The sequence below is a fragment of the Cygnus atratus genome, chromosome 3 (assembly GCF_013377495.2).
Source record: "Cygnus atratus isolate AKBS03 ecotype Queensland, Australia chromosome 3, CAtr_DNAZoo_HiC_assembly, whole genome shotgun sequence".
Lineage (NCBI taxonomy): Eukaryota > Metazoa > Chordata > Aves > Anseriformes > Anatidae > Cygnus > Cygnus atratus.
The window spans coordinates 36,663,499-36,686,033 of record NC_066364.1 but is presented as its reverse complement, the minus strand read 5'-3'; the positions used below and the strand labels follow the sequence as shown (position 1 = coordinate 36,686,033).

The following is a 22,535-nucleotide window of genomic DNA, read 5'->3' as shown; positions in this document are numbered from 1 at the left end:
ACACTCAGCAAGGAAGTCTTGTTTACCAGACCAAGAACAGTAAAGTGCCTAAGACTGTCAGTCACCAGCCAAGAAAAGTCTACAGAGAACATCAGTGAGATGCTGCACTGTACCTTGAAGAAATCTGTCTTTTCAGCCATGTATCTCAGATTGCCTTGAGTAAGAGGAGGTCTGATAACCACGGCCACTCTTCCCTGGTTAGGACTAAGAGGCTGAGTGGTTTCCACACTGTTGAGATTTTCTCCAGTGACAAGAGCAACAGATTGAGTCAATCCAACCAAGTCCATCACAAGGGAAATAGTAACACCTTGAACACTGAAATCACTTGCTTGCTTGCAAGCATTCATTAAAGTCTGAAGCCACAGAGGAGGCTGTACTTGTTCACAGTCTGAAATAGAAATCAGAGATGGTATTTGCATTTAACAAAAATTTAAATGCTATGAATTTTTCGTCTTACATTTCAGAGCCATATGTACACTTGTCCTTTATCTTTCATATTTCAACCTGCTCAGTGTACATGTTTAGGAAAGTACACACAGGACAGAAATACCTCTTGATGCATCTTTGACTTAAAAATTAGCTAATCAAGAATGCAATATTGTATCACTTCAATCAAACCTTTAGTAACTACAAATAAATAGGAAAAATTGAACAAGGAAGAGAAAAATACATTGTATGGAATTGCATCCACACAATTTCGTGCTTTAGACAAGACTGGACTTTTAGTAGACTGCATAACCCTTCATTCACTTTCCTCCTTCAGGAAATTTGTAACCAGCAATCATAAAATAATAATATAAATATTATATGTTTTATATAAATATGTGTGTGTGTTAAATATATATTTACATACAAAATATTATATGTAGTTAACATACATTATATATAATACAATTTATTATTATTATATAAAAACTGAGTCTAAAATGGCAAAAAACAGAGAACCTGATGGAAAAGCATAAAACTTGAGTAATAGCATCTGCAAAAATTGATGCTTTGGGTGATAGAAAATTGATCCTACTAGATCATACTCTGCTTTCACTGTAGGCTGTTGTTTTCCCTGTTATAACTGTCCCCTCACTTAATACCATACAATAGCCTGATAATCTAAGTGTCTTTCTCCGAAGTCAGATTCTTTACTCACTGTTTACAGTCAACTCTACAAGTGAGTAATGCACCCTTTTATCTTAGAAGTACCAAACTAATTTTTCTTAAAACAGAAGGACTCTACTGATTGCATTCCTATAAAGATGTGTGCATATGCCTATTATATTAGGCATAAATACAACATCTATTTAGAATTAAGAGAAGGAGGATATGATTTCTAATTTACATACACAATAATTTTGAAATACAATTTAGAGCCTAAATATACCTAAAAATTCCATATAATATTCTACTGTTTACAGATACAAACATTATTGTGAGACTGACTCTGTTCCCCTTTTAAACTTCTTCAATTAAAAATAGCATACATTTGAGAAAATAAGCATATAGCAAAATTTAAGCACTGTTATAATCTATCAATTCCAGATTAATTTGGATCCTTCACATCGGACTGATGACTCTCTCTATTGATTAAAGGCAATTGAGTCATCATTACCAATACAACCCCTCAAAAGCATGTTCCAAACTTAGGAACCCTTTGATAAAACAGATTCCTCTGCAGCAGAAAAACATACCAATAAATGAAGAAAAGGCTGGTGTGCAAATTATGGTGACTACCTTCTCCCATTCTCCATCCCAACTGCAGCAGCTACAGGAAGCAGGACTCCCTGGGCAGCTCTGCAGTCTCATTCCCACTGCTGTTCCTGTCTGCCCTGCCACTGGGTACAATGCATGTTCACATCTGAAATAAAACCCTTCCAGCTGACTCCAACCACCTACAGTTCATGCTTATTCCTCAAACTGTTTAATAAACTGCAAATGGGAAAATTCAGATGCCAAATAAGCAAAGCAAATATAAGACATTTAGCAAAGTGAATGCGATTCCTAGAATCGCTACCTTCACGAGAACACATTACTCAAGCTCTACCAGCTTTTTGCTTTGGAGATCAGAAGGCAGTGATGATCCAAAGTGTTAAATCCACAGAAAAGTAATAAGCAGACAGCTGATATTTTCAAACTTTCTCGGTTATCTGATATAACACTCATTTGTAGGCTGCTAGTGTTTGAAAAAATCATAAATTAAGTATTTCAGGGTCACGTTATAGATGATAACCTGTCTTAGATCTTTAACAAAAGGTAGAACCCCTTGAGCATTGCAATACCTCTAGTTAATAAACAACTGTAACCAAATTGCCTTCAGCTGACAGATACTTGATATTTTTGGATCTCACAAAGTTATAGATACGATCTGCTCCTGGCTAAGGCATATATAATTCATCTTGAAGACTACAGGAACAGAAGAAATCACGTTAAATCAAAATCTGTTTCAAAAAAACAAAACAGAGAAACACCAAACCACAAAATCTATCATCCTCCAAGAGGTGCCAACTGCTTTTAAAAGTTATCGATAAGAACAAAAAGCTGCCAATATGAAGATTCCAAGAAAAAAACGTGACCGAAGCCAAAATTCTTGTAATTCTTATTTTGTGCACACTTCAAACTTATTCACCACAACATCATTTTAATACAACTGTCAAGTGACAGACCAGAAGAAGAACCAGAATTAGAACCGTAAATGGAAGAATTTACAAACTGCCAAAAGGATCACCCATCAAAAAGTCACACTTCTACAGTAATCCCAAACTGTCAACAGTTTAATCGTGTTCCTGTATCTGCAGAGAGAGACACCCACCTGTGAGCACATTAACAAAACCCACCACTTCCATTTTCTTTTTTATTGCACATAATGCAATTGTGGTTAGAAGAACTGTTCATGAAACTGTCCCTTAAGGAAACAACTACTTAACCTTTAACAGAAGCGAAGTAAAATTAATTAATTTCTTTTCTGGTATGACTTTTAGTGGTCAGAATCTTATATTTCCATATACTCCACAAAGTAATCAAAATGCACATCAGTCCAAAACTACTAAAATGAAGCTAAAAACATGTTTTGTACTAGCAACAGCTGACATCAAGTATGACAAAGTTATATTATTAACAAAACATTCCATATAGTAAAGACGAACATCTAAAGGTCTAAATTCTACTCTCAGGCTTCAGTCTCTATAATTAACTAATATTGGTGTGACAGATATAAATGTTGAACCTCATGCCAGCATTGTTCTTGAGGAAACCTCTGAAGAAAGAGTGTAGTTTTCAAAAAGCAAACTAATTGATGAAGAGTAAAAAATATATTTCTAAGAGGAATGGCAAGCTGCAACACAAACACACCATTAATACTATTACTTTAAAAGTGTTTTGAAAACAAGTACTTTAAAAGTGAAGAACAAAGGGTTCAGCTTACCAACTTCAGGCTTCCCAGGATGTAATTCTGAAGTACGGTTTCCCTCAGCAATGTAAACAGGAAAGCTTGAACATTCAAGATAGAGCTGACAAGCAGCAATAAAGGCAGGAAGGTATTCTTTTGGTGTTTTTTTCTTGTTTATTTTCTTTGCCTTAGCATCGCCATGCAATTCTCTATCCCATTTTGCGGTCTGTCCTTGCTCTCTACCGGGGTCTACTGGAAGCTCTGTCCCTAAGGGCTGAGAAAAGGAATTATTCTGAATGATATACAGGTTGATAAATCTGGTTAAAAACTGTTGGACGTACTCCAAACAGCACTGCATTGCAGTCTTTTGTATCGTTTTCCCACTTCGAGTTGCTGTCCCCTGCGTTACTACGGAAGGAGGCTGTACAATGGTTTCCTCAGATCCCACAGTTGATGCCGTCTCAGTCTCTGAGGATGTGCTACCTATAATCGGAATGCCAGGTGCACCGTGACCTTCGTTCAGTGCCCTGTCAATGTCATCGGTTGTATCTGCCTGGTATTGCACAAACTCGGTGAATCCACTTTCTGACGATCGGCTGCTTGGAGGATTTTCACCATCTTCAAACACATCATTAGGATTGTCAAGTGAAGCTGATGGCACCTAATTGAGATAAAAGTTTAATGACCATTTAAAATGGGTTATTTACTAGTAAGAAATCATTTATCTACTTCTCCATTTGAAAGCAACAATTTTATCCCATGGTTTTAAATCTATTCATATAAACACATTTTATGCAAAAATAATATTTGCATTTTTCTTTTACAAGTTCTTTCAGTAAGCTTGACAGACCAAACAATAAAAACAATTAAAAAACACTGTTTAACAAGCAGAATACTTTAATTAAAAATAGACATGATCATGATAGGAATAAAGTGTTAACAGCAATAATATTTAAAGAATTCTGAAATGCATATGAAAAGGTATTTAATACAGCATCATAAACCAAGATATTCATACACCAATGGAACGCCCTCACTTCCACCATGAAGCAGAACACTAAACGATGTTACTTATAGTCATTTTAGCCAGCAAGATTGTTTTAACACTAGATTTTAGCATGTGCTTCTACAAAGGGAAAAGATAATTATCTGTTAATCAGAAAACTGCTGCAATCATAACAGAGTAAAAAATGTCTGCAGGCAAACGAGGTAAAAGGAGATGTCAGGAAAGAAGAACAGGAAAACTTATGCGTAGAGAAGTATACACTTCCCTGTTGACACTTTTGAAAATCGCACTGCACAAGTAAATAATTACATTAGATATTACATCATTAAAATCTAAAAAGTGCCTATACCTATGCTGAACATGCGCATAACTGATGAATGATTCCTACTAAATAAGGAATTCACAGCGGCTTTCTGTGCTGCTCTAACCTCCCATAGTCTCCCGGTAACCATTGACACAGCCTCTGCTTGCTGGTATGAGGTGAATGCAGCTCAAACAGCAGTGCATGGATCAGGGGGAGTATATGCATGTGAAGTACATGCCTACAGACTTCTCACCAAGCTGTTTTAACAGTGACAGCAGATGTTGCCCGAGATCCAGCCAGCCCAGAAGTTCCGTCTTGCTGTCTAATGTCTTAATCTCAAATGCGTGCTGTTATTCAAGCATAATCTAAAGATCTGAGAATTTTTTTTTTGTAAATAAATAAAAACAAACATTGTTCTGTATATAGCACATTACATCTTGCTTTACCAGAGCCAGAGTAAGAATCAAAACTAAAATTTATTTGGGATAGTTTTCACTGTTTTCTGTGTTAATACATAGTAAAAAGTATGCGAAGAGATAATAGGTGACACTATCTTTTGAATTACACTGCACAAGAGACTAGAAACAAAGGAATTAATTTTGTTCTCTTTTAGTAAAAGCTATGGTCACACATCAGTCAGTTGTAATTGAAATAAAAAGGCCTGTGAAGGTTCGAGGGGCAAAAACACTCAATTAAAACAGGTTTTATAAAAAAAAGAAAGCCACCGCAGGCTGGGTGTCAGCTGGGTAGAAAGGATAAGGATAGGATCCTGCATAAAGGATGTGCAAGTCCTAATGGATGAGCTGAACGTGAGCCAGCAGAGGACTCTTCTGGAGAATAATACAAACCACGTACTGGACTGTATTAGCAGACATATAGCCAGTATGTCAAGGGAAGAGATTACTCCCCTCTGTTCATCAGTTTTAAGGCTGCATCAAGAATATTGTGCCCAAGTTTGTGATAATTAGTACAAAATAGACACTGATGTACTAGAGTAAGTGGCTCAGTGGAGGGCCGTCAGAAGAGCACTTGACATACAAGGAAAGCTGAGAGAGAGTTGGATTTGCTCAGTCTTAAGACAAAAAAATGCTAAGGGTTGTGTCTTTATTGCCAAGACTTCCTGTTAGTTAGCTGAAAAGATGGAGGTGTGCTGAGAAATCCACAGTGAAAGAACAAGAGGCAACAAACACATGCTGCAACAATGGGAATTCTAACCAAATATTTGGAAATCCCTCACCCTATTAATGTAGCCAAACAGTGCAAATGAACAGGCTGTACAGAAAAGTTGTGGGAACTTGGTCCTTGGAGATACTCAAAACTGAGCTGGGTATGATCCCGAGCAACCTGACCTAGCTTTAAAGTAGAATCTAACTTTGAAATTGTCCCTGCAATTCCAAAGCAGTGACCTCCAACTGTCACTTCCAACCTAAACCACTCTATGATGTTCCTCTAGTTTCTTCAGCTGGATCCATCAGAGATCAAGGATTTCAGGGCACGTCACTTAAAATAATTTCCAAAGCCATGGTTGCCTGGAACACGTTAGACAAATTGTTAAAAGAAATAGCTGCTGGCTGGTTTGTAACTTCTATTTTTTTAATAAATAATTCCAAGAACTTGACAGTGAAACAATTGATATTCATCTGATGCATATAAATTGGGTGATCGAAGAATTAACATATTCCTCACACATAACCAAGGTGAAGAATTCTTCTGAGTTCAGTTATTCTACAAGATCAGACTTCTGAAGTGCATTAAAATATCAAACAGGAGTTTTAGTTTTCTAATTTTCTGATTCTGAAGTGATTTACATATGTATACTATTAAATATAGATAGAAACTCTTAAGAATCAAGACCTTTTGCTGTATGTTAGGCAAAATACAATGAAGACCTATAAGCAATCCAACACTGACTTAGAAAGCCCACTTTTCATTAAAGGAAAGTCACACACACACACAAAAGTATCATTTTTCAATGACATTTTCCAAGACATCATCATTTTCCAAGACACTGCACAATACAATCAGTTACCTTTTTATTTTCCCATTCTTTAATGGAGCTACTGTGTCCGCTAGGAAGCTGCAGCGTACCATCTGCACCTGCAGACAGCAGTGGAGGTTGGACCTTACTAAGGATCTTTGAGCAGAGTCTCAGAGAATCAGTAAGCTCAGACAAGTGCAAAGTCTGAAGGTGGCTTGTCAATGCAGAAATCATTCTGAGCAACAGCTGAGGCAAGTGTTCTGTCTGTATTTCAATGTAAGTCTCCTAGAAAAGAAATAAAACAGCTCATGAGTTGTAACTGTTAGGGTGGGATTTGTGTTATTTGCTATAACAGTGGTACCTATCATTTGCTTAACTGTGTTCTACACATACGGAAAATGGAATATGAATGTCTTAATTTTGTAAATTTTGGGAAGGATATAGTTCTTAGTCTCACATTAACTTTACAGTTGGGTAACTAACAAATATAAATATTGAACTTTTCAGAAATTTACATCTTGTTCACTATGTACACATTACAAAATACAGTAATAAGGCTAAAAATAATACTATTATTTTAATATCCTTAACATACAAATTAAAGAATGAAAAATGAGAAAACAAATCATTAGTAAGTATAAGTAAATGGAAAACGGGCTGATTGCCATACCTGACACAGCACTCTCATACTTCTAGTAGGCTTTGAAATGAGAAAGCAAAGAATTGAGGAAAGACAGGTAGAAAAAAACAGTTCCAACAGTCTTTGCTACATTAAGCAATGCCAACAGAAAGATACATCTTATCACAACATTTAAAAGAGCTTTAAAAGAAAGTTGCACATCTAAACTAGCACATAAAACTACAAAAGACTGCTTGTAATTAATACAGTGTAGTTTTAGAGAAAAGAAATCAAGGACAAACAAAAAGGTTTCAGGTGTAAGCATCATTAGAAGTCTGCTAATATCCAACCATCCCATCAAAAAATCATACACTGAAATCAAAATTTGTTTTAAAGTTACCCAGCAATTTATGACAGTAACCTTTTTGGTAAGAAAATTTAATAAGGTAGGTATAATATTTCTGTAGCCTATAAACCAGGTCTATAAACCATAAAAAAACAGGACTACAAACCATATGCCAGGATTAGTAACAAATAAAACAGTTCTTACCAAAGACACTATATCCAACAAAAAATCTACTAACAAGCAGAAATTTGTCAGGGGTAACTCAGATTGCTCATTACCACCTCCAGGCCCAGTTTGAAGTCTGGCATGTAATGTTCTCCTGCAAAATTCAAACAGGGTTTCATGACATCTCTTCCCCATGACATTGACCACATTCCTGTAAGTTAATAAGAAGCTGTACACCCGAAGGAGAATTCTTATAAACAAATAAGGAGTCTCTCCTGTTTCTGTTAAGTACCGCACTTGCCCCACTGTGGCTTCTTCTGAAAGCATGCAACCAGCCTTTCACTGTAAAACAGACATCGTTCATAAAATAACGAAATTCAGGCTAAAGAAAATTGCATTTGTGACTCCAGCAGTATTTTCTGGTATGAGCCCAGGCACCAATGATAGAACTAAAGGAACAGGGCTACCTGGACTACTTGAAACAGTCATTTTGAAGAGATCTATACCCAAGGCATTAAATATTTAAGATAACCAAAAATGAAATAAAAGGCCCATGAAGCTTTAAAGCTGCGCAAGATAAAAACAAGATAGGCTCTTCTAAATGTCCGCTTCAGCTTCAACTGCCAGCACTCTTTTATTATCAACAAGAATTCAAAATTTGATGAGCGCTATTGCTGAATAAACACAAACACACTGAAAACACATTGCAATCTGAAGATATTATAAACAGAGGGTATGAACAAAGGAATTTGTTTCTCCAACTCATTCATGGGAGTGGTGGTAAGGGCAGTGTCACATTCTCAGTAATAGTTAATTATGCTAATCTTTTCTCTTGCTTTTGGAAGAGCACATGAACATATATCCCCAGGACTGAAAAAGTGATTTTTTTTTGAAATAGGAGCATCACAGAAAACAAGTCTAAAACATTAACAGCAAGTAATTATCAAAAGATTAAATAACAACAACAACACAAACAGCATTATCTCTGTGACATACATTTAAAACAAGTACTCAACCCACACCTCTATCAGGTGACCATCTCTCATTAAAACAGCCAACTTTCTTCCTAAAACTAGTATCCTGCTTTATAAATAGTTCAGTGAAAAGGGTCCTTCTGTGTAAATTGTAACACATTCTTGCTAACATTCTCTGCTGCTACTCAGAAATTTGCACGTAACAGAAATTACACCTGGGCACACTGCTGGCTCATGTTCAGCCGGCCGCTGACCAGCACCCCCCCAGGTCCTTTTCTGCTGGGCAGTTTTGCAGCCACTCTTCCCCAGGCCTGGACCCCACATGGGGTTGTTACAACCTAAGTGCAGGACCCAGCACTTGGCCTTGTTGAATGTCGTACAATTGGACTCGGTGCATCTACCCAGGCTCTCCAGATCCCTCTGCAGAGCCCTGGGTAACTTCTTTAAAGGCAAAGAAAAAAAAAAAAACACACACACACAGAAGAATACAGAGCATTATAACCTACCTACAACATTCTTCAAACCAACGAGCAATATAATCCCACATGTAATAAGGCTCAAAGGAATTAAATAGAAGATTGGCAGTTTTAATCAATTCTGCTGTTTTCTTGTTTTCTCTCAGTTTGCTAAAAGAAAAAACACACATTTAAAATTTTTAGACTTCACTTCTAAGTTACGTAACTACACCAAGTTTACCTGCTGCCAGTCACCACTGACAAAACACCTTCCCCCCATCCCTATGGTTGTTGCTCTAGGACTAAGTGTAGGGCAGGCTCTGCATACCAGTGTCTCTGTATGGCTCCCAGGTTTCCTGTCTGTTTTCTCAGGATCATTCCTACAGTCATTTAGTTGTTCCCTCCCTGCTTTGAACTTTTCTCCTCTGTATTTTAAGGTATTCAGCACGAATCTTAAAATACTTTTAACGCTTCTCTCTATCTTCAACTTTTTTCTACAAGAAAGCTCATCAGCCCACACATTTTTATTTTTTTTTCCCGGGGGGTGGTGAGGGGCAGGGAAGTGGGAAAAACACAGATGTAAAGAATGCCACAACTAATCTATACCAACAAAATACTGAACTTAGCTGTATCAAACATGCAATTTTGTCATGGATAAAAAACGTCGATTGCATTCTAAATGTTAAAAAAAACACCTAGAGCCCTACAGACCTTTGCAGTGAACGCAGAAGTTGCAATTAATATCAATGGAACCCGTATCAGGAAGAAAACAAGGTCACAGCCTCGCAGGCTTCACAGTCATGACCTAGATACAGCATGCTTTCAGCAACAGAAAGATGCATTTCTTTTCAAATGGAAAATACATTATACACAGTCTACCTGCTTAGCTGTGTGTGATCTTTGTTGAAAGAAGGCTCTGCCTGAAGCTCCAGTTCTGCTTTGCACTGTGTATATAATGTTCGAAACACTTCAATCAATACATCCTCCAGGATGGCAGGGCCTAAAGAGAAATATCAGCAACGACAGCCTTGTAAGTTATAATAGCACAACAGTCCACACCTGAAATTAAATAAATCATTAGCTAGCTTTGGTCACTGAAGCCATAAGTCATTTTGTTCAATTTCATAAGCCACCTCAATTTCAGATTTTTTTTTTTTTATTCCAGAAACATACAGGCAATTACAGTAACTAGGAGCATACTAAAGCGCAAGCACACTGTCCATATGTGTACAATGGTGGCTTGATACAAGCACATCTAGTTGAAAAGCAAGGCAAGCACGTTAGCATGGACCATGCTCAAGCCAAAACACTGTCTTTGAGGTATTATTATTACATGTAACTACATGAATTCTCAATCAAAGGTAGCTTGTAAACAACCATTTTAGGATACCTACCCAGAAGCTAGTTTATACTGTTATCATACAGAAAATATCCTGAAATATTTAAATGGAAATAATACAAGATAAAATATTTTGAGCATCTTCCTTTTAAATTGAGGTAGGTTTTCTTTAATTCCAGATGCAAGCTACACGATATTTTTTGAAATAGTGCCTCCTTCAGATTTGAGCTAAATCCTGAGTTTTAAGACGAAAAAATAAACAACCAAAACCAACTTGGAATTAGTTCCCAAAGTGATCCTGCTAGAAATACCCTTTGTTTTCTGGTGCTGTCTCCTAGCCTCATGAATTACTTTCAGTGACAGTATGGTCACCGAGTCAAGTTGAAATCCTACTGGCTTCTTCTGTCAGTTTGCTCAAAGTATCCTCATAGCTTTGCTTACTTCAAGAAAAATTCATGTGCACACATTGCCTCTGAAAACATTACCGACCCCCCAAAAACCACAAATTACCAGGAAGACCACTTCAAGTTGTACTCTTACAATTGCTGTATTTTTATGCTTTTACTATTCTGCCCCCAAACCTCTGGACAGACATACAAACTTTCAATAATCATCAGTCACCTCCCAAACTGTTACTACAGAAAAAAAGTCTCACTTGTTGTCAATACTTCGCCTAATCCACTTTTGTCTCAGTCCCATGCCCTTATGAACTGCTGAAAAATTGCATCTTAACACTCCAAAGAGCAGAAAGGAAAAATGAAAAAACAACAAAAAAATTACTTGTTTCCTTATTGATAATGCTACAATAAAATAATTGTTTTGTTGCTAATACATCTGAATTCTATGTGCATATTAGCAGAATGAGATTATTCCCAAAAGCAACACCCGAGACTCAAAACTGTAAATTCACTGCTCAGTTAAAGAAATGAGAAAGATCCTATTAGCATTTCTTTCAACATGCAGTCATTTCTGCCTATAACTTTAATTTCCCATTTCATGTGGTGAAAGTAGAAGAAATGGCAGTTGGATGAAGGTAAATCTAACAACTACATAAAATTATTAGCTTAGAAAAATCCAGAAATCCAGTAACCTGACAGTACTAGCACTGCCATTAAGAAGAAAGCTTTTTCCAATTTGACCAACAAAAGAAAAAAATCAGTTAAGCAAACCATGTGAGACAAAATAAAGAATAAAAGTAGTAATATGACAATTACCTAGTTCAGGCTTATCCAGCAAACTGATAAGAATTCGAAAAGGCTTTAAGTCTTGCATTAATGTGCTTTCTTCTCCATGTCCATTAACTTGTAATATTCCAACCATGGCCTACAAAGAGCAAGAGCATAACAGGAAAAAGAAAAAGAACACCAGAAAACAGCTGTTGAAAGAAAGATACAATAAAGGCTGCATACAAAAGGAAAATTCTCAGTAGTGGAAACCATTATCTCAGTGCAGCTCATTCTCTCCAAACTTAACTGTTCTCTCAGCTTTGCCTGTAAGATCAAATCCTGACCCACAGAAATATTAATAGGTACATACTAAAATACAAAAGGAAATAGAGAATGCCCAGTAACATGCTGTAAATAGATACCAATCTTGAGAATAAAAAAGAAGACAAAAAGTAATGAAGAAATTGTTTGAGAAGGTAAGGCATGTAGAATTTAAGGACTGAATAAATAATAATCTGTCCATCTAGCATATACTATGCCCACCTACGTGGCAGACCACTGTTATATCTGCTACAGCTCAGGTGGTATCAGCCAGTATCCTGAAAGGAAAGTCTTCGGTACTTTAACATGTCTTTAGAAGGTCAGAACTATCAATAATTTGTCTCAACGTGTACAATTCATTGAGAGATTACTAGAGAAGAAGGCAGAACAGAACAATATATATATATATAAGTCTTCTAGACCAAACCATTGCTTTTAATGCCCTTAAAGTATTTTAAGACAAAAAAAAAAAAAGAATAGATCATCCCCATTGTCAAAAATAGCCACTCTCCATTCTAGTGTAACAGTAGTTGTATGCTTAAAAATAAATAAATAAATAATAAATGGACTGTTTCAACTTTACACTGCCATTAGTCTTTGCAGACAGAAAAACTTTAATGACCTTAAGACACACAGATGGGCAGATTTAAAAGGACAACCAGAACAAGCGCCTAAAGAATGGTAAAAGATGACTACATTTTGTATAGATGGTATGGGTGAAACTACATCTCATCCAAACCTCTCCTCAAGGTTTAGATATTCATCATCTGCCCTGGGAAGCAGAAGAGGCAATAAAAGGGTAAAGAGGGCCAGCAAGTTCCTTGCTTTATGGGAATTCAGTTCTTTTCCTCATCACTAAATCAGTAGTTCTCATTAACTTCAGATAAAACTGAGAAGTGCTAGCTCTCTGCTGGATATCCAGCTTCAAGTAGCAAGAGGCTAAATATTCTTGCCAGCTACTAATCTTGGAATCCCCACTCTAATTCCCATACATAGTACTGCAATTTATCTGAATATCAGAAAAATCCTGACCTTAGCAATTTGCCTTAATGAGAAAACATCTTCCTGATTTCAAGATCAGACACAGCATTTCGAAAGACGTCTGTATACTTTAATTACTGTGAGAGAAGGAGCACAGTTCTTGAGACAAGGTGATCCCAGCACACTTAGAAAGGCTTTAAGGGTCAAACAGTATGACAGCCAACTTGCTTGACTATTCCTGACTGCCAGTGGACAGTAGAAAAGACATTCCCCTTCCTTAGAGGGGAAGAAGATCCTTCTTGCACAGGCTTTCTGAGTAAAGACTATCTGATCACAAGCTTCCAATTCCCAAAACAGAGGAATTTTCTGTATCTACATTAGTAGAAAAAAACTCTCCAATTCTATTATGTGATAGAAAAGGCTTCAGCGTGCTGGGCTTATAATCAAGTATCTTCCATGTATGCTGCATTCATGGAAGAATAGGACAAGCAGAAATCTAACATGTCCTGATCATATTGTTATTGTAAAGAAGTACATTGTCTCATATCTTTACTACACTTTTCATTGAGAAGGTTTTAGAAGAGTAGGACTTAATACCACAATAAGACAGAAATTAAACGGTCACGTTGAAATGTCAAGTCGCAAGACAAAGACAGCGACTTTGCACAGTATCTATTTATGAGGATATATGACACAATAAAATATTGTATAGTTACCTGGACTAACATCTCCTTAGAGAAGGTATTGAAATAGTAAGTGGCATGCTCCTCGGGATTGCTGTGCCTTGTACTTCTGGGTCCTATAAGGGCACCATTGTTATCAAAACCTTCAAGCAAACAAAAGAGAAGGCAAATAAATATTTGTCTCTTAATAGAATATTTTATCAACTTCTTTAAGTTACAAATTAACACATTAGCACTGGTAACTTACCAGGACGATGTCCAAGTAGTGTTGGCAAGAGAAAGATGATTTTAGAGAGAGTTTAATAAAGGAAAGTAAGTGATACTTCCATACAAGCAGTTTGCACACAAATTACAAAGTTTAACTTTATTCAACACTACTAATCAAATTACTTCCTGCAGAAAAGAAACAAGTGTTCAATACCACAGCACAAACTTTATAGTTTTCAGAAGACACTCTAGGACTATGTCCCATAAGAATATGTCAATAATAATATAACGAGGACACACAATTGATTTGACAAAAGGAGAAAGAAAAAAAAAGGAAAGTCTGAGAATTCTGCTCAGCAGCAACTTAAAACAACCACTGTTATCAATGGTTAAGATAACCAGAATTCAAAGAGATGGAATGTCATTTTTATGCCTAGAAAATGTTACTAAGACCACTCCCAGCTATAAAACAATAGGAAGGAATAGCTAACACCAGAGTCAAATAATCCGTGCAGAACATCAGACTTCAGAGAGTCTTCAAACATAACTGGCTCCCCTACACATATACTACGTGCTAGCAGTAGGATACCATGGTAATATAAAAGCAGCATAGTGTAAGAAGAAAAAGCCAAAATGCCAATAAGTCTCTCTGAAAATGTATTTAATGCAGGCACTAACTATTCGCAGAACAGGACCAGGAATAGTCATTATGAAACTATTTTCTGAAGTTCCAGTATCTTTCAGTGGGAACCTCACTCATGCAATGGCTGTAGGAGCTTCCACAACCAAGAAAAAAGTGATTTTAAAAGCATGAAATATCTTTTTCAATGACAGCAGAAGACGTATCTAATCCCCCCAAACTTAGCTAAATTGGAAAATGTAGGCATGCAGCATGACAGTGCATTTCACTGTCTTTCTTTAAAAGATAAATAATTTGCAAGTCAGGGTCTTGCAAAATGATTAAAGCATGAAAAGATTGTTGCTGAAGTTGATATATCTAATCATCTAACGGATGACATCCATCTGGCAAGAAGTTGTGTGAATTTAATATGCAGTACTAAAAACAACGAATCTGTAGTTTTGCAGAAAAAAAACAGCAAAACTAAAGCAGCCCAGATTTTTTCATGTTAATCCTTTAAATCCCTGCAGCTTCTACAACAACAAAACCAACTCCCTCATGAAAAATAGTGTTGCTTACTTCATCCCTCCCTTAGTACCTTCAGTTCTCTCCCTCACGTCCCCTGGCTACTTATTTTCCCCATTCACCCACAAGCTACCTGGCTCTGATGTCTTATCTGTCTGCTGGGAAAGACACTACAGCTGCTGGGAAGGGTTCTGGTTAGCCTGAGTAGTAGATTTGTATTTGCTGTTGAGATAGGAAGCTAAACAAAAAAGGTAAGAGCAGAGCATAAGTGTCTTCCCTCCAGAAAAGAAAACATTTCCCTCCATTCAGTCTCTGGTTTCTATGACACACTTAGGAACTCCCACGTCTAAGATCCTGAATTCTCTCTCAAAGTGGGCTGAAAGTGGTTTTCAAGAGTAACAGACCAGCTACATGTGACCACAGATTTCATTTTCTCAAAAGAAAAAGGCTGAATAAGAGTATTTTTATTTATTTAGAAAATTATTTAATTTTCTAAATATTCCCTAGGTAGTTACTGAAGTCTTCTAAATAGCTGCTCTTCTCTCTCGTCCTTTTCTGATTACAAACTGATTTCATACAGAAGAGTAAGCCTGTATTAATATATGATAATCTATCATTTGGTAGTAGTAAAAGTGTCTGTCTTCTCAGTAATCCAATTTACCCCCAAATGGGATTGAAATAATGTTTTATGCCTGTGGAAGACATGAAAAATAATCGGTGATTTGTTAATTCAACCATGCAAATATTTAATGAAGCTTAAAGTTAAGGTTTGCATGCTCAAGCCTCTACCAATATAATATCAACACATTTTAACATTCCGTTTTATTTTCATCCCTTCTGTCCTGTTATCCTCCAACTGTCACGGTCTACAATGCCTGTTCTCTGGTTTTCCTTTGTAAGGTTTTAGGGAGACAAAACTTGCCTTTCAGTGTCTATGCATGCCTGAATGCAGCCCGTAACTGCTGCTATAGCAAAACATACAAATAATTTATATAACAGGTAGGAGTTTCAGCATGACATTCTTCATTTATGCCCAGAGAGACAGATTGCTATTCTTCCTTGTGGCACAAATTATGCGTTTCATTTTTCCAAGCAACTTTCTCCACAATATAGCAAAACACTGCCAATGAATGTACAATCTCTATTCCACTTTCGGCCAAAAATCAAACAAAGCGCAAACCTACCCAGAAGCCATGCATAAAGCCTTCGATTGAGCGACATATCCCTGCGCAGTACTACATGAAGGGCTGCTGACAAAATTCTGATCATGTCTGGACGTGTTGCCTGAAGTTAGAAACAAGACAATTTAACTATGAAAAGTAACACTCCAGCTATGGTAGCAGCTCAGTGTACATTAAAGCTTCGTTAATTTCATGGTCATATATGAATTCAGAGTAGTACAAGAACACAACCTTGCTTTTAGGAAACCAAAAAAAAATTATTATTTAGACATACACTCTGTAGTATATAAAAATATATATACACTTCATAAATAGCAAAAATACTTGACTTCATTAGCAACTTGTTTTTCTTACAAGGTACTTTAATTTTCTTTATTAGACAAAAGCCTTGAAAGCAAATTCAACTAAAACCCAGTTAAAAAAAAAATCAGAGGAAAGAATTTTAAATAACTTCCATCTGTTACTGTTTTGAAGGTTTGTATAAGTCTTAATATTCCAAACAAAATCTGTATTGATAATTTCATCATCCTACCACCTAAAATGGGACACACAAAATATTCTTACACTAACTGGTAAGTGTGAAAAAAAACACTTCCACATGAAAAACACAGTTCTTTATACAGGAAAGTGCAGGTTTTCCATAATTTCTAACAAAGTGAGAATTTTGTGTATATACATTAAAAAATAAATAAAAAATAGACCTTACAGTTTCTAGGTCTTATCTCCCATTACTCCAGCTCCACTGGGCTGACCCAAAACCCATAATTATTTTTTAATTCTTTCATGTTCTGAAGCACTTATGCTAAAAGGATTAGCTTTCACTGCTTTTGAATGCTGAGAATCGCACATTTGCACATAAACAGATGACTTGCTTTCAAATCAAATCAGAGCAAATTAAAAGCTTCTGCAGAGACTAGACATAATATTGTATATTGGGGTTTGGGTATGCGTAAGTGGAAGTTAACACATCGAGTTAGACAGAACAAGGGTAGAGGATCATGACATGAGAAGAGCCAAACTTGTACGAGAATCTCTTATAGATGACTCTTCAAACCTGGAGAAAAATCACTAACAAACACTGCATAAATACTGCTACTGATTAAGAAGCAGAGTACCTTTAAGAGTTTGCCCATTAGTATCTCTTATATTAATAACCTACCTGGCTCATATGGAATGGAAAGCAAAAAAGGATAAGGTCCAATGTGCTCCTTTGTACTAAGACACTGGTATCCTGCACTGACGTGCTTACTGCTTCCACCTGAAGTAACAGCAGGACCAAAAAATAAATTATTTGCTCTATCTTTTTTGAGTAGGTAGATAAAACTGAACACTCAAAATAAGAACAGTTGCTTATAAGTATGGTGAAATGTATGAAATAAAGTTATTTTAGAATTTTGAATAATTAAATAAAACAGGAAGACATAGTTATTTTACCACTGAAGAAACATAATCAGCAGGTTCCCTGAACTATATAAGTATAAATATTGAGCTTTTGCATATTAAATGTAAGACAATATTTTTCAAAAAAATGAAGTCACGAATGGAGATAAAGTTCTATACCAAACCTAAGCAGGTCTGAAACGCTAACTCAGCTTTGCGACACTTTCATCATACTCAAAAAAATAATAATCAGTTTAACTGGAGGTGTAACAAATTAATGTCCATTTTTTATTTCCAAAGGCTACATTCAAGGACATGGAAGTTATCTAAACCCCTCTGGAAGCAGATTATTATATAAATAAGTCTAACACCAACATTACTGCTGTCAGTAAAACATTACCATTAATTCAATGTCACTGCCAATTATATAGAGTTGATCTTCCATTGAAAGCTTCCTGTTGAGATGGGAGAGGACATAAGTGATTCCAGGCAGGCGAACTGCAGGGCTTGTGAGCAGACTACCCCAGAGAGCACTATAGAACGCTGACTGGTCCACAGCTGAGGCAACCTTCTCCAACAGCGTGTTTGTTCTGCAGAATAAAACCAAGTCAGCTGAATTAGGTCATGCATCACAGTCCTTGCCTTCACCCCTAATTCTAATAAATTAATAATCAAGCCTTACGGGAAGATCAACATTTTATTTTGAGTGGCTAAGAGAAGCCCTGATCCTGAACCTCTTAATGCAGCCTGAACACAGTGATCCAGCTAGCAAGCCTGGCTTACAGAGCACTTCTGCGTGCCCACAGCTTCACCTTACACACTTCTTATGTTCAACGGGCCAAATAACTTTTTCATCTGCTGCTTGAAGCCAACTGTTGGCTGAGAGACAGAGAAAGCAGGAAAGCACAGCTACTGAAGAAAAGAATGAAGGAAACAGCTTTCGCCCACTGATGCCTTGCACCAGGCACTTCTGGCAATAACAAGGCATAACAATTGTTTGAGCAAGAGCAATCGCTTTCACCGCCCTCACTTCTCCCCCAGTCATAGGCAGCACCTCCACACAGTACGACAGGCCCTCAGAGGCAAGCTGAGCAGCCCTTGGAGGGTGATGGAAACTGCACAGCAAAGAAGTAGCCCTTGTCCACTGTAGTTGGTATGCCAACTACGCTGTATCTGCCTACAAAGAAATGGAAAGAGGTACGGTTAAATTGCGCTCCATGTACAAGTTGTAAAATTCTAGCTTCTGAAGTTCCAAGCGATATTCTATGGAAATACCAAGAATATGTAAACACGTGATCAATTCCAAAACCTCAAAGCTGTGGAGTGTAACTTCAACCATTAGTATGTTAAGAATCCACACCAATGCCCCAGCTACTATGATCAAGTTAACCAGCAAGCCTTAGCCCCAGTCAGTGTAAGAACAGCTGTTACCTCCCAGGCCACTCTGCTAGAAAATATTAATAATCCATACAGATTGGTGGATCATTGCTGCCTGTCTCTCACATAGGTGGTTTAATGATAACTTAGATATGGTAACAGACAAATCTTAATGATGGAAGCTTGGTCCTTGTATCTTAAACCATAACTAATACAGCAAATATAATTTCAGCGACAACCCATGAAAAGAAACAAGCAGAATGTTCACAGAATCTCAGAATGGCTGAGGCTGGAAGGGCCCTCTGGAGGTCATCTGGCTCAGCCCCCCTGCCCAAGCAGGGCCACCCAGAGCACATTGCCCAGGACCACGTGCAGGTAGCTTTTGAAGGTCTCCAACGAGGAAGACTCCACCACCTCTCTGGGCAACCTGTACCAGTGCTCCACGACCTGCACAGTAAAGAAGTGCTTCCTGATTGAAGTGGTTCCTGACATTTCTGGTTCCTAACATGCCATATACCTCCGTAACTGAATTATAACGCTAAGTTTATTTACTGTAAATTCCCTTTCAGTATCAGGAACAACTAACAGTTAATTTACCATAATTATTGTTTGGAATCTTCCACCATAATGTTCAGTTGCAATTAATATGACTGAATTAAATTAGTATCATTTATCTTTAAAAAAAATCCATAAATAAGTATGTAATGAAAAGTTGCAGAAAAAATAATTAGTCCATTGCTTTATTAACATATGTATCCTTACCTTTCATAGTATTCTGACCCCTCCTCTAAACCAGGCAGAATCCCAGTTAACAGTCCTTGCAGACCTGGTTTCAATGTTTTCCCCAAAGGGAGGTAATAAATCTCATACAGACTCAATAATGTTGGCTTGACAGACATAGCGGCATTGGCAAGGAGTGGAAATAGCCCGGAACTGTGGAAAAATGAAATTTACCTCTTTTAGGAAGCTGCTCACATGAGACAGTTTCATTTATATCATAAAACCGTTGCAGATATGCCCAATGTAGTTCTAAACGTCAGGCTTTTAATCTCAGAATTTAGCACTGACGCAGACCACCACGCTGTACAACTGCATCCCAGATTGACAGATTAATATCATGAGCTGTAACGGTAAAGCACCAAAGGCCCAGAAATGAACGTGCCTTTCACCAATGGCACAAATATCAAACTAGAAGCAAGTATGCACGATAAAATGCTAATTTTGTCACACTACATCACAATGGAAAAACTATTTTAAAATGCCTTGTCTTTCCATTTATTAAGAACAAACAAAAATAGATCGGAACCTTTGAGGTAGTTTATAAAAACACTTTTTACAATAAAATGAAAACAATGACCTTTCACTTCACCAAATAATCTGAAAATATATTTTTAAGGCTTTTGTACTGTTAAGTAGCAATAAGATTTACTTCAAAATTCAGTCTGAAACAGATTCTCAACCTAAAAATAAGCCCACTGTTTACACTGAAATATTTAAAGGATTAGAAAAAGAGTATATTTTTGAGTTTACCATGAAAATATAGGTTCGTGAATGTTACAAATGTGATCAGCTAAATAAAGGAGATTATCCTACATATTAAGATCATTTCTGCTGTTGCTACTAAATGTAACAAATTATGACAAATAACACCAATAATGGTGTGTGAACACAACTGTAGTTTTCAGAATCAGTGAGGACTGAAGTTAGAATACTCCTGACACACGGAGGAAAAAAATGAACTGAAAAAAATAACTTTGAGACAAGGGTCTTAAAATATATACCTACAGATCCACTATTAAAAATCATTCTGGATATAAAGTTTACAGACGTTACAGAGAAATGAAAATCTTTGCAAATAGCAGAATTGTTTCTAAAAGTTATTTTTGCCTTTATCTACAAGAATCACTGTCTTGCCATTGTCAATGGGTTTGTTTTTCTGCAGAAAATGCCTTTTTGTTCAATAACTAGCACACTACCCACGGTCTTTCTTTGTAAGGCTACTACTCATTCTTCAAGATTTGATGCTTAGACACATTCTGCTTACATGAAAAATACTGGAATCTTTGATAATGCCGTAATCAGAACGTCTTCATCTCCTCCCAAGCATCAGCAACAATGGCTCTTAGTTACATTACACAAGGTAGCATTTTTCACTATCCTAGAACTTACTGTTAGCAAGATGCTGCAGCTACTGAATAACCACGCAGGCAAAAAATTGTGAGCTACGAGTTCACAAAATCTTTAAAAAAAACATAAAACCAGACACCAGATCTCTCCCTTCACAAAAATAACTATATATAAATGTATTGCCAATGCAAGACAGAATAACTGAAGTTAAGGTACACAATTTATTTCCAAGCATTAATATTCATTTTTGCTATGTAATCAGAATTCAATTTTAAATCTATGATTTCTCAAATGGACGAAATTTTAATCTTCAGGGATAGCTAAAGATTAAAAACTGTGTGTATACACATATGCACACATCCTTCTATTCCTTGCATAATAAACAGCTTAATGTCTTGCCCTCCCTCACCCACCCAAGAACCTGCTGGAGGTTTAGGAATCAGCATATTTTCACTACACTTTATTTTCAAGGTTTGAAACCTTTGAAACCAAATCCTTTGGTTTCATTACACTCAATTCTAGAGATTGACAGCAAGAAAAGTTTTGCACCTGCACATCATTCTAAAAAAAAAAACAACAAAAAAACAACAATTAATCTTTCTGTTCTGTTGCCCTGATTGCTTGGAAGAAACAATTTATTGTGATGAGTTACACTCAAATCACAGAAAAATGTAAATACATTGAAATAAACTTTAGCATTTCAATTACTTCAATTACGTACGTACATGCACAAAACTTTGTTTCCATAAAGAAATAATGAATTCCAGATTTCCTAGCACTAGAGAGTTTGTTCCTCGGAAAAAAATTAGGTTACCTGCGTATCTTTTGGTATACAGTACTCCAAAGAACAGTACTACACAAGCATCAGTAACATGAGCAAAGAAATTGTGTGATTCTTGCCATATAACAAAGCAATATTACTAATATAAGCTGCAGGAAACCAAAAGCATCTCAACCGTGCATTCAGAATACAGTTGTTTAAACTACTGTACCTGTATAGGAAAAGATCTTTGGCCAAGCGCTTGGGCCCGATGATTTTGAAGATGATCTCATACGTTTCAAGTGCCTTCCGATGAACCCCACCTGGCAGAGCTGGATGAAGGCATTGTGCTAAGCGCTTCCCTATAGTCAGCTTTTTTGGAACTACCTGGTACTTTGCATTGTTCTGTAGCACCTGATAAACAAATCAACACATTAAGGGAAACAGAACAAAGCAAGTAAGTTAAACATCACACACACATTTTACAAGCGAGTTCCCAAACACAGTCAGTCAAGACGCACACCTGGTTTTACAACACAACTAACAAATCTTTTAACATGTACTTTGGAATTTTTTATTTGCAATGCCTTTCCACTTGTACACCTGCTACAGCTGAAAATGCCAAGGCAGAACTTCACTTGCTGCA

The 22,535-nt window shown here is 36.7% G+C and overlaps 1 protein-coding gene across 4 annotated transcripts in view; it reads right to left on the bottom strand.

Annotated features, from left to right (window-relative positions):
- The window catches only part of DOP1A (DOP1 leucine zipper like protein A), a 63,132-nt gene that overhangs the window by 29,501 nt on the left and 11,096 nt on the right, over positions 1-22,535 (bottom strand). For all 4 annotated transcript variants that reach the window (XM_050710066.1, XM_050710065.1, XM_035559551.2 and 1 more), the window contains 13 exons: positions 22,122-22,303; positions 19,765-19,935; positions 18,026-18,215; positions 17,405-17,503; positions 16,249-16,348; positions 13,747-13,856; positions 11,777-11,885; positions 10,103-10,223; positions 9,275-9,394; positions 7,834-7,948; positions 6,716-6,949; positions 3,413-4,037; positions 114-388 (listed from right to left, as the gene is read on the bottom strand). In XM_050710066.1, the coding sequence (XP_050566023.1) occupies positions 114-388; positions 3,413-4,037; positions 6,716-6,949; positions 7,834-7,948; positions 9,275-9,394; positions 10,103-10,223; positions 11,777-11,885; positions 13,747-13,856; positions 16,249-16,348; positions 17,405-17,503; positions 18,026-18,215; positions 19,765-19,935; positions 22,122-22,303 (2,451 nt within the window). The remainder of the gene's footprint in view (positions 1-113; positions 389-3,412; positions 4,038-6,715; positions 6,950-7,833; positions 7,949-9,274; positions 9,395-10,102; positions 10,224-11,776; positions 11,886-13,746; positions 13,857-16,248; positions 16,349-17,404; positions 17,504-18,025; positions 18,216-19,764; positions 19,936-22,121; positions 22,304-22,535) is intronic.